At 48.9% G+C, this 12,645-nt stretch overlaps 1 protein-coding gene across 3 annotated transcripts in view; it reads left to right on the top strand.

Annotated features, from left to right (window-relative positions):
• Sfxn5 (sideroflexin 5) overlaps window positions 1–12,645 on the top strand; it is a 118,570-nt gene that overhangs the window by 43,181 nt on the left and 62,744 nt on the right. For 2 of the 3 annotated variants that reach the window (XM_051154825.1, XM_051154827.1), the window contains exons 5-6: window positions 304–358; window positions 2,580–2,605. In XM_051154825.1, the coding sequence (XP_051010782.1) occupies window positions 304–358; window positions 2,580–2,605 (81 nt within the window). The remainder of the gene's footprint in view (window positions 1–303; window positions 359–2,579; window positions 2,606–12,645) is intronic. The other variant, XM_051154826.1, reaches the window with a different exon arrangement.

Genomic DNA, 12,645 nt, shown 5'->3' with positions numbered 1-12,645 from the left:
GCCCTCACCCTGGGAACTCAGGACCAGCTTCCGTGCAGCCGATCTGATTCTGTGCCTGTTGTGTGGCGGGCAAGGCAAGGAGGCTTCAAAGTGGCCAGTCTTGGTTCCCAGGGGCTGGGAGACTGGATTAGGAGGAAGACCTTGGCTCATGCCTGAGTTTTCTTTTATTCTGAGAAGTGGCAAAACCAATTGTCCAGAGGCAACACACAGAGCCACAAGTGGGAGGGTCTTCTTGGGGATCCTTGCCCCCCTCCTTAATACCTCCACTTGTCTCTCCCCGCTTCTCCTCTCCCTAACCACCAGGCTATCCTACACCCGGACACCAATGAGAAGATCTTCATGCCTTTCAGAATGTCAGGTGAGCTCCCAAGACCCCCCTGGTTCTGCCCAGCTTGTGGTGCTGCCTGTGGCCAAGCTAGCCATGGCCACATCTCAGATAGCATATGAACTTTTCCTGTGAAGATGTGAAAAAACGTGTACATACTCCAGGAAAGGTGCTAATGGCATCCCAAGGAAACAGTCCACTTATAGACTTTGGTGAACCACCAACTTTATTAGGGTTACTTAAAGGAACATTGCTGGCTCTCAGGCAGGAGCATTACCAAAAAGCCCATCCCGACATAGGTGATAACTCATGACAGCTGCCTCTCTGGCACTCCATGTCCACTTGATATACAGTGCCACCTAGACAATCACCAAGTGTCTACTGCTTTTTTTAGCCTCTGGCATCTTGGAACTTTGTGAGCATCCTGGTTGTTTCAGGTACCTCCATCTTATGAGCTCCCTTCCTCCTGATGATCTCAATTTGGAGGCAGCAGTCGCAGCAGAGCACCAGAGAAGGCCATAGCCTGTCCTGCATACAGCCACACTCTTGCCACGTGCCCACGTGCCCACGTGCCCACGTTAGCTCAATCACGTTAGACCGGGCACACACCTGTCTCTCCTTTCCACCTTCTGGTTGGGGTAGCGCTGTGGCCTCTGCCGTGGATCTTGGCCTCCAACTGCTCACAAACCCCTCCCCAACAGCATCCTCGTGCCTCCAGCTGTGGGCAAGCCCTGGCTTCTCCAAGCCCCACCTGACCCCTGGCAGTGCACTCTTTCTCACCACCTGCTCCCTGTCCCAGGCTGTAACATTTAGACTGATTCACTGTCCTTTGACCTCGTTGTTAACTAACCCTTCCTTCTGGGCAGACTTGTGCAGTGTGTGCTCACAAGGCAGGGTTCCTGTCCTGTGGAGCCCACATGCACAGGGGCTGTGAGTTTCTGTACCCAGGAAGTCCCTGCCTGGCAGCTCTGAGAGGGCCTATTTTGTGTGTTTCACACTTGGGGCTCAGAATAACTAGTTGAGGCTGAGATAGGGGCCCTTCCCCCAGCTCTGGGAGGATAGGCCTTTTCCCCCAAGTCACTCTGCAGAGGGATAGACTCACACCGGTGTGCTGCCATCTTTCCTGAACCATTTGTGCCTATTCTGATTCATGAGGACGATGTGGAGGAATGCTGCCTTGGAAAGGCTTCCACCTGGCTGGGAAAGGCGACCTCAGTCAGATGACGATGCCCTGCCTCAGAAAGCCTGACCTCAGAGAGACTCAGCCAAGACCTGGGTGCATGATGCCATGGTGTGAACTGCCACGCGCCCCTGCCTTTGCTGTGAAGGGCTTTGGCAGCACAGGCTCTGAACATGTAGGCCCTAGAGTTGGAGCTGTTCACTGTCCCTCTGCTGGCACAGCAGGCTCACATCCCAGCTTGCCTTCTTTTATAATTCTGGACCTTTCTAAAGCAGGCATTCCTTTCAGCCCCCTTAGCCCCAGCCCACCCACCCCCCAAAAAAAACTTGGCCCTGTCCCCAGAGGGAGGCGCAGGAGAGCCATGGCACCAGCACATAGTGCTGTGTTTGCTCAGGCTCCTGTGAACCTGGGCTCTTCAAGCAACTCAGATAAGTGTGGTCCCTGGTGCCTGCCCATCAGTTGACTGTTTAGCGTAAGTCAGAGACTAAGTAAGGGACAGGAGGCTGCCCACTGACAGCAGTGTGGACGCCTTGTTTACAGGCCAGCACCTGGCCAAACCTCACCAGTTCTCTATTGCTCTCTGAGGCTGACGAGCCAGAGCACCAGAGCTTTTAAAAGCTCTGGCATCTAACACATGCCCACCTCAGGTGGAAGATGAAGAAGGAAAAAAAAAAAAAAAAAAAAAAAAAAAAAACACTTAAGGAAGAAGGAAAACACTCAGGGCTCTTTAGGAGATAGAACTGCAGGGCTGGGGGCTAGGTGTTGTGCTTCAGGAAGGAAACTGCTGGTGACAGGCTGTTCTGCCTACAGGCCAGCCTCTGGATTTTGGGGGCGGGTGGGGGGAATTGCAGTTGTTTGAGAGCTAGGGAACAGAGAGAGGGGACTGTTGGGGGACAGTGAGCCCTCTGCTTTGGGGAGAGCTGGGTCAAGGGAAGGCTGCGGTGTCTCTCTGTAATTGTCCTGGCCTTCTTCACCAGGGCCATGGGGCAGAGCAAGCCCCAGAGGCTTCTGGGTCTCTCTCATGAGACCCAGAAGGTCCATGGGGACCTGACTCCTTTTCTCTCCCCACCACAGGTTACATTCCTTTCGGGACGCCAATTGTAAGTCTTACCTGTAAAGGCTTTTCTTTTCCAAAGTGAAGCTTCAATTGTCTGGCAGCGTCACTGTTCATAAATAGTTGGCAGAGGCTCTAGGTTCCCGTCCCTGGCGGGGCACCGCTGGGAGAAAGGGTGTGCGTGTCCTTTCCCTTGCTATCATTCAACGCTCCACCGAAGGGGTCTGACAGAGACGGACCCAGGTGGGGAAGCTCCTCGGACCCTCATATTGGAGTCTGGGGTTTTTCCAAAGGAACCAGAGAGTTGGGAAGACAAGGGCACCTTGTGGAAATTGAAGTTGCAAATTAATTCAGAAAGGGTTTCTGGTGTTCTTTTTGTTTGGTTTTGGAGTCGGGTTTTAGCCCTGCACATGATTTCTTTCCTGTGTTAAGTATTCTGCGTTATGAATATGGATTAAGTCTGAAGAACAGTGCTGAATGAGAAAATAGTAGCACAGTAGTAATACTCGCTGATGTCATTTATATCATGTTTAAAAATGTGCAAAGCGATAGTATATATAGTATATGGGTGTACGGCTCTGTGTATCTGGGAGAACAGCACTGGGAGTGACAAGCAGGACTCACTCACTGCACCTTTCACTTCACTTCCTGTGGCGAAGGGGCGGAGCGCGGCAGGAACACCGTGCTGCCGTCCCTGTTGGCTAGTACAGAAAAGGCAACACTTCCACAATCCCTTACGGAAGCGAGGGGCATGGGCAACAGAGTGCAGTGCATGTTGCGTTGCCCTCTAGGCCTCCGTGTGTGCAGAAAGGCTTCATCGTAGACTTATGCACTTTTAATTTTGAAATTCTTTTATCGCCCCCCCCATATTTCTTTTTTTTTTTTTTTTTTTAATTCAACTTTCCCCCCTAATGTTTATGGTGAAATTTAAGGCCTTGTGCATGCTAACGAAGTTCTTTAGCGCTGAGCCACACCCACTGTCCTTGGGGAGTATTGCTTTATTTTGGTTCTTTGAGACACTTTCTCTATGTGGCCTGGAATTCTCCATCCTCCTGCCTCAGCCTCCCAGGTGTTGAGATTACAGTGTATCCCATTACATTTGGCTTAAAATAAATGAGCTCTCTATCTTTCTATCTATTTTTCATTTTTTGAGATAAGGTCTTATGTAGCCCAGGCTAGCCCCGATATGTAGTTGAGGTCAATTTTGAACTTGCGGTTCTCCTCCTGTCTGTACCTGCTGGGTCCTGGGATTCCAGGTGTGCAGCACTGTGTTGGCCTTCCCTGACTCTGGATGGGATGTGGGGCCCCTGCACGCCAGCACTCTCCCACTCAGGCTTTATCCCCACCCTTTTTGTTTTGTTTTATTTTTGTTTTTGTTTTTGTTTTTTTGAGACAGGGTTTCCTCTGTGTAGCCTTGACTGTCCTGGAACTCGCTCTGTAGACCAGTCTGGCCCCGAACTCATAGAGCACTGCCTGTGCCTCCTGAGTGCTAGGATTAAAGGTGTGCACCTGCCATTACCACCTGGCTTTATCCCCACTCTGGACCTAGCTTTCAACTTATTTTTTCTGGCTTCTTAATTATGCTTTGCCATTCCCCCCCTTTTTTTTTATTCCTCATTTATATTAGAGTGATTGTTTTCACTGGTTCTTAATTGGCCCTTTGGAAGAGGACCCTCCTAATTCTGGTGATGACTATTCACTCACATTATTTTATAGCACAGGTATGTTGCATTCTATATATAAACATTATAAATACAAAAAAATCAAATAGTAAATATGAACTCACCACCCCAGGAAAGGTTTTAGCACACCACTTGGCCTGTTTGTTTGTTTGTTTGTTTTCTGGTTGAATAACTATTATTACCAGTGCTCAGAGGCTCTTCAGCAGAAACTCTCACGAAAGTGAAGTTCCTAAGACCGCATTCCCCTAACAATTATTTCATAAAGGACTCTCACTAAGATTGGGACACAAAGGTAGAAAAGACAAACTCTGTCCTGGAGAACTTTTGTCTGATGGGGTTGGCTAAGGAGCCTGTGGACCAAGAGAGACCAAGAACTGCATTTACATTTTGGGGCATTGCTTCTGCTGAGATGGGTTCGACTATGTAGTCCAGGCTGGCCTCAAACTCCTAATCTTCCTGTGCCAGCCTCCTGAGGGTTGAGATTACAGCCCTGTGCCACCAAGGCTTCCTCTTCCTCTAGCCTTTGCCTCTATACACCTGCCCAGTTTTTGGAAATGATTTGGACTCCTCTCACAGCTGTCTCGGATGTCATGACTACTAGGCTTTGTGTTTGGCCAAGATGCTCTTTTGAGTAGCAGTTGGAGCTTGTGGCCCATCCACTGTCTGCATTGTTGCTTTGCAGACAATGTCTTTTTTTCTCCTTTCATGCATGAGCAATATTTGGCTCAAATGTGTTTTCTTTTGTAAGTAAATTTTGCCCCCATTTCTTTGGGAATCATTTGATATATTTTTCTCTTATCTTTGGAGTTCAAAAATATCTCTAGGATTAAAGGAAAAAAGATGTATATTTTATACAAGAAATATATGAATATGTTCTTTGGGATTCAAAAATACCACCAAGAGTTTATATATATATATATATATATATATATATATATATAATATTTTGATGCTGGGTATGGTAGCTCTTGCCTGTAATCCCAGCATTTTGGAGATGGGGACAGGAGGATTGGGAATTTAGGGTCAGCTTCAACTACCTGGAGTTAAAAGCCCTAAGATACATGAGACTTGACTAAGAGTAAAATGTAAACATAAAATATTTAATATTTATACAAGCAACGCATTAATGATTTCTTAGCTTTGAATTCAAACAATACAAACTAGAAGTTCAGGTCCTTACGACATGCTTCAACCCCCACTCCTTCATAGAGGTCACCTCTGTTAGAAGTCTGGCTTGAGCTTCAGGTTTTAGTCATGTGTGTACCTACAGGCATTGCGTAAAAGCACTCTTTCGGAGTAGGTTTCCAAAGCTTATGCTTAGAGTTGGCACTCCACTGAAGGCTGAGGCAGGGGGATCACTCAAGCCCTGCAGTTTGAAACCAGTCAGGTCAACACAGTGAGATCACTTCTCAAAAAGAAAATAAAGAAGAAGGAAAGAGGTCTGGAGAGGTGGCTCAGTGGTTAAGAGCACTGGCTGCTCTTCCAGAGGTTCTGAGTTCAATTCCCAGCAACCACATGGTGGCTCACAACCAACCTTTAATGAGGTCTGGTGCCCTCTTCTGGCATGCAGGTGTACATGCAGGCAGAATAATGTATATACAATAAATAAATGAATACATAAATAAGGAAAGAAAGAAAGGTTTCAGCAGGTAGAATGGCCATCATAGTAGCTCGGGTTGGCCAGGTAGCTGAGGATGAGACTTTGAATTTCTGATCTTCCTGCCTTCAACTCCAGAGCTCTGAAATCACAGGCAATGCAGCGCTGCACTTGGTTCATCTGTGTGAACAAAGGTTTTGTGTGTGCTACTCAAATACTCTAGCAACTGAGCTACGTTGCTGGCCTGGTATTCTGAAAACAACTGTTTTTATTACTTTTTTGGGAGGGTGGGAGGGAGGGGAGGTATGTGTGCGTGCACCAGAGTACATGGGTCGAGTAATTTCTCTCCTTCCACCAGGTGGTTCCAAAGCTTGAGCTCAGGTTATAGGTTTTGGCGACAAGCACCTTTACCCACTGAGCCATCTCTCTGAGGCCCCAGCCTGCCTTTTTAAAAAACTTTGTGTCTTGAGCCGGGCGTGGTGGCGCACGCCTTTAATCCCAGCACTCGGGAGGCAGAGGCAGGCGGATCGCTGTGAGTTCTAGGCCAGCCTGGTCTACAAAGTGAGTCCAGGATGGCCAAGGCTACACAGAGAAACCCTGTCTCGAAAAACCAAAACAAAAAACAAAAAACCAAAACAAAAAAAAAAAAAAACCAAAAAACAACTTTGTGTCTTGATTGCTCATTCTTTTCTCCTAATGAAAGTGTTTAAGGCTGGGATGTGCCTGTGGAAAATACCAGTATATTTTCATGTGTATATATACATAATGTAACCCTGTTATTGTTTTCCAAATAAGTCTGAAGTTATAATTTTGAATCCTCCTTAGTTGAGATAAAAAAAAAAAAAAGATTTCTTTTTAAATTGTGTGTGTGTGTGTGTGTGTGTGTGTGTGTGTGTGTGTGTGTGTCCGTGACCGTGCCTCTGTGGCCATGGAGACCAGAGGTGTCAGATTTCCCCGTAACTGGGATCACAAGTGATTGTTAACCATCTAGTATGGGCTGGGGACTGAACTTGGGTCCTGCGCAGGAGCAGCACCTGCTCCTAACTGCTGAGGCCTCTCTAGGCCACTTAAGTTAGAATAAGTGATTCCTTTGTCAAACGTGTTAATTTGTTGTTGTTATTATTATATCTTAATCCTATGTTCAGAGAACATGACATCTGTAAATCTGTCATTTAGAACTTATTGTGGTTTTATCAGTTATGTGGGAGATCATCTGCATAGTGTAGAAAATTCAGAGTAACAGTGGCTTAAATAACACGATTTACCTTGCATGTCAAAGAAGTTCGGATGTGGGTAGAACGGCTTGCTCAGGGCCACCAGGACCCTGGCATCCATTTCCGTCATTCATTCTCAGTGTGGGGTTTCTATTGTACATTGTCATCTCACAGCCCACGTGATGGCTGCTGGAATCTAGTCATAGGCATATTTCGAAGAGGATAGAAAGGGAAAGAGTGAAATATCTCACAACTGAGTCATCTGTTTTCGCAGAGTCTTCTTGGGAGTCCCATACAACAGTGGCATTTCATGGGGGCGTTTAGCTGTTATATAGTTGATTCTCAATCATACAGAGATTTTTATGAATGAAAAAGAGGTGTGGAATAGTTAATAGGTGAGCACGTAAGAGTCTGTCATGGTGATTTTTTGTTTTTGCATGTGTCTCGGTGTGTGTATGTGTGCGTGCATGGGTGTGTATGTATAGGTCAGAAGACAGCCTCAAGTGTTGAACCTTGGGTACAATCCATCTTGTGTTTGACACAGTCCCTCACTGGCTTGGAACTCAGCAAGCTGGTTAGGCTGGCCCCTGAACCCCAAGGATCCTCCTCCTCCCACTTCCCCTGTGCTAAGACAAGCATGTGTCACCACACCCCAGACCCCCGCTTCTTTTTAAAGTGGCTCCTGGTGGGATTGAACCCAGGTTCTCAAGCTTCTAAGGCAAGCACTTCACCAACTGAGCCATCTCTTCAGCTCTGACATAACACTTTTTATAAACATTTACGTCGGCACGTCATTTGGCAATATCAAACCAGAGACCTGGGCATCTGAGCTGGCCACTCACAGGTAGATATGGGCTCATGACCCAAGAGCTGTAGCTGTTTCTGGTGGTGGTGCTTTTTTTTTCCCCCGTGTATTTGTTTTGAGACAGGGTTTCATTGTATAGTGCTACTGAGATTGTCCCCTCACACCCCAGACAAACCCACTATTGCAGGGATCCAGGCCTGAATGCAGACCTCCATCGCTGTGGGCTGTGTACTGTGAAAGCAGGTATGCAGTATGGGCCAGAGTCCATGCACAAGAACCAGAGTTAGCACACAGTGTGGAGACAGAACACCTCAAGAGAGCGACATGACCTCTCCACTGAGGCAGAACAGTCAGCATGGCTTGAGACATGATGTCCCAGGAGACCACCCAGCAGCTGACCTGCTTCTGAGTCCCAGAAAGCCATGTCCCAAGAGTCACACTAGTGGGTCAGAGGTAAGTCTCCAGTTGAGCCCGTGCCTATGGAGAACCCACGGCGTCCCGTCCCGTGCTTGCACGTGACACATCTCACGGGTCCCACTCTTGACTCCCGCCACCACCAGATCACAGCCTTACCTTATATGGAAGGAACATGTCTGCTTCCCCAGCACTTCCACCTGAAGCCTGATGCCCCTCAGCTGCAGGAGCCCCTCCAATTGTCCTGAGGTGGCCCGACAGCCCTGAACACTCCTTCCTTACCGGTCCTAAAGGGGCTGGAAGGTTCCAGTCCACACCTTCATGAAGCCCCTGGTCAGAGTGAGTAAGAAATACACGCATGTAGAAGCCACTGAGAACGGGTACCAAAATAGAAACGAGGGTGCCAGCGAATGTGCTAGGAACTGGGCCCCTGAGTGACGAAGGGAAGGGACGAGGAAGGCTGGCAGGTGCCTCAGCCGAGAAGCTTCTAGATGCCGCATCTGAGCACCCTCCTGCCTCCATGAGTGTCCCGGCTCGACCCCATGCCCTCCTGCTTACCCTGAGAGTAACCTCACTCCTGTACCCCAGAGCTCCCGGAGGGGCGAGCTGGTTCTCTCACAGGCACCGCCGGTGCCAGTTTAGTCAGCAGATTTCACAGATCCACTGGCACCCGTGTCGGGGCTTATTTTAAGCTTAACATTTAAAGATGGGAACTTTCCCCCACTTTAGTGTGTGGCAAAAAGATCCCAATTTATACAGAAGCACGGATGCTAAGCCAGTGTGCCCAGGCCACTTCTGCGGCTGCCGCGGCCCAGTACCCATTCTTTGAGGGTGTCCCTCTTTGAGCCCCTACTGTGTGGGTGCTTCCTCCAGTCAATAGCTCTTGCCCCCAGTTTCCCACTGTAGTGTGGAACACGGTCCTTCCCATGAGTCCATAGTAGAAGGGGCAAGGCTCCCTGTCCTGGGCTCTGTTCAAGTCTTCTGCCTATGCCCTGTACCCCTCACATGCCAGGGGCTTGGTCCCTCATGGGCTTAAGTCTCCCTGGGAATGTTTGCACCCCCTTTCTTAGCTCTGCAACCCCATCCAGTGCAGATGTTTCAAATCTCAGAAGGATGAAGGGTGCAGACCGTCATCAATCAATCAATCAATCTAGTTATGTGCTAGGATTCCGGTGTGTGCTGCCACACCTGGTTTACACAGTGCTGGGCATGGAACCAGAGCCCTGTGCATCTTGGACAAGTGCTTCACCGACTAAGGTGCCTTCCTGGCCACTGTGCACTTGGGTTACAGTCTAAGCCTTCTCTTATTGCCCTAGATGCTCCCATGAGCATAGAAACCAGGGACGCAGAAGGTGCTGATGAGGTCCCTGAATTCCCGCTGTGTGTGAGAGGCAAAGGGAGTAATTTCTGTCACGGTTTGTTCATGACCCACGCCTTTCTCAGCATCCTGAGTCCTCCTTAACCCAAACTGCTTTCTCCTGTATCCTAATCCCAATCCAGCTCCCCCTGTACCCACTTCCAGCATCACCAGATAGCAGGCATTTTGGCCCTGTCCCTGCCATGCAAGAGGTGTCAGTCCAGTTGCAGCCTTAGGGAGGTTGGGGACCACTGCATTAAATAATAGCGGCACCCTGATACAACAAAGTGTTGCCTTTCAGAGAATTAGCCATATAAATCAGAAGATGGAGGCAAAACACAAGGGGAAAAAAAAACAACCAAATTGTTGGGTACCCCAGCGGTGGCAGGTCTGTGAGAGAGAGCGGTTGAGGGTGTGTTAGGGGGTAAGGAAGGGAAGGTATAAAAAAACAGGTGGTACTGCCCCAGTGAGGGGTGTGACTGCCCTTGCTTCTCCCCTCCAAAGCTGAGGGTAGTTCTGGGCAAACAGACCGTGAACATGAGGTGAATGGAGGGAGGAAGGGGGCAGTGATGGGAGCCTGACCTGAGTGGAGACCCGAGTAACGGCAAGGGATGCTGAGCTGAGTGGCGTGGAGTGGAGCGTAGAGGGACACGTGGGATAATTTGGTGGTGCTCTGTGGTGAAACTGAACAAATGTTTCACCTCCCAATAGTTAGATCTTGTGTGTGTGTGTGTGTGTGTGTGTGTGTGTGTGTGTGTGTGTGCATACACATACACACACTGGTGTACAGACATGGTTTGGAGGCCAGAGATCCACATCAGGTGTCTTCCTTAATTGCTTCCCACTTTTCTCCTTGAGACAGTGTCTCTCCCTGGACCTGGAGCTGGCCAGCTGTCTAGGATGGCTGGCCAGCAAGCCTCCAGGCCCCTCCTGTCTCCACCTCCTCAGTGATGCGATTACAAGCACATACTGCTGCATCCACCCTTTATATGAGTGCTATGGATCCAACTCAGGTCCTCATGCTTGCACAGTGGGTAATCGACTGACCGAGCCATCTCCCCAGTGCCCCGCCTTTTACATTAATTTCAGTTTTATGCATGTGTTTTGCCTGCGTGTATATTCATGCACTGCCCACTGAAGTCAGAAGAGGGCGTCAGATCCCTTATAACTGGAGTTACAGACAGTTGTGAGGCACCGTGAAGCTTCTGGAAACAGAAGGCTGGTCTTCTGCAAGAACAAGTGCACTTAACCGCTGAGGTATCTCTCCAGCATCCCATGCACATGCATGCACGCACGCACACACAGACACACACACACATGCACGCACATACACATGCACACACAAACACACACACACACACACGTGAGCACACATACACAAACTCTTTCCATCACTGAGAGTGCTGTGGGAACGGCAAGGCTAGAGGCTGCTCTGGTCCCTCTAAGGCCAGTTATTGCTGCCCTGCCTGGTCCGTGCCCTCCTCCAGCCCTAACTACAGTGGCTAAGAAGACTGGGATGTTTGAGGTGCTGTTTTCCCAGATTAGGACTTGTTTGGGCTCAAGAGATGGCTCAGTGGATAACTGCCAGAACCGCTGTTCTCCAGGGGACCTGAGTTCAGTTCCTAGCACCCACACTGGGCAGCTCACAACTGCCTTTAACTCAGTCTCCAGGGGATCTAAAGCCTTTATCTAGCCTCTTGGGGCACCTGCACTCATGTGCACATACCCACATGTATACACGTAAATACAAATACAATAAATCTCTAAAAACTAACTTGTCACCCAGGCGGTAGTGGTGCACACCTCTAATCCCAGAGCACTTGGGAGGTGGAGGCAGATTGCTGTAAGTTTGTGGTCAGCCTGGTCAACAGAGAGAGTTCCAGGACAGCCAGGGCTGTACAGACAAACTCTGTCTTGAAAAACAAAAACCAAGCAAACAATAAAACAAAACAGCCCTTACCCCCCAAAAAGACTTGTCTATCCCCAGCTGTAGGACACTGAAAGAGAGATGGAATAAGGGTGCCTTATCCATTCCCTATTCTGTCTTTTTTTTTTTAAAAGATTTAATTTATTTATTATTATGTATATAGTACTCTGTATGCACACCTGCAGGTCAGAAAAGGATACCAGATCACATTATAGATGGCTGTGAGCCACCATGTGGTTGCTGGGAATTGAACTCAGGACCACCGGAAGAGCAGTCAGTGCTCTTAACCTCTGAGCCATCTCTCTAGGCCCCATTCTGTCTTTAGAGCAGCACAAATTGTCTCTCTTTGGCCCCAGAGTCAGGCGGGTGGGGTGCTGAGCAAGGTTGCTTGGGAGCCAATGGCACGAGTGAAGATGGTAGCGCAGGGGGTTCTCTTCACGGTCCCTGCATCAGCATTGCTCTGCATGGGATGTCCCTGGACTAGTTACTGACGGTGCAGTGGTGCCATGGTCCAGGGCACACGTTCTTAGGAACTCTTAGTTAGCTGGGGTCAGGCTCTGGAGGAGGTTCCAATCCTTGTTGTGTGTCTATGGTCTGCTCCTCTCAGCCTCCAGAGGCTGTACATTGCATGCCCACACGCATGAACACATATGCACACACACACACACACACACACACACACACACACACACACACACACACACAAAGATTTGTCTTTTAAGATGATGCTCAATTGTGAGGTGCAGGCTGTGGGGCTCAAAGAAAGGGTGTGTGTGTGTGTGTGTGTGTGTGCAGGCAAGACTGAAAGAGGAGGAACTAAGTGGAGGAGGGATGACACCACCACCTGACATCCGGGAGCATGTGCCAGACACTGCGCCAGGTTCTGTCTGTGCCTTTCTGACTCTCCTGCCTCTCCTGTGAGATGCCGGGGCAGTTCTTTATTTAACAGGTGAAGATGGGTGTAACGAGCTCAAGTAAGTTAAGCTGGGTCAGTCTTGGCCCCAGCATCTGAGAGCCAAAAGGTCTGTAGCAGGACACATGGCAGGAGGTACAGATGTGCAGAGAGGACAGCCACCAAAGGGCTGGAGCC

This window comes from Acomys russatus, chromosome 13, assembly GCF_903995435.1.
Source record: "Acomys russatus chromosome 13, mAcoRus1.1, whole genome shotgun sequence".
Classification (NCBI taxonomy): Eukaryota; Metazoa; Chordata; class Mammalia; order Rodentia; family Muridae; genus Acomys; species Acomys russatus.
Note: the sequence above shows the minus strand (reverse complement) of the source record. Positions and strands in the feature narration are given on the sequence as shown.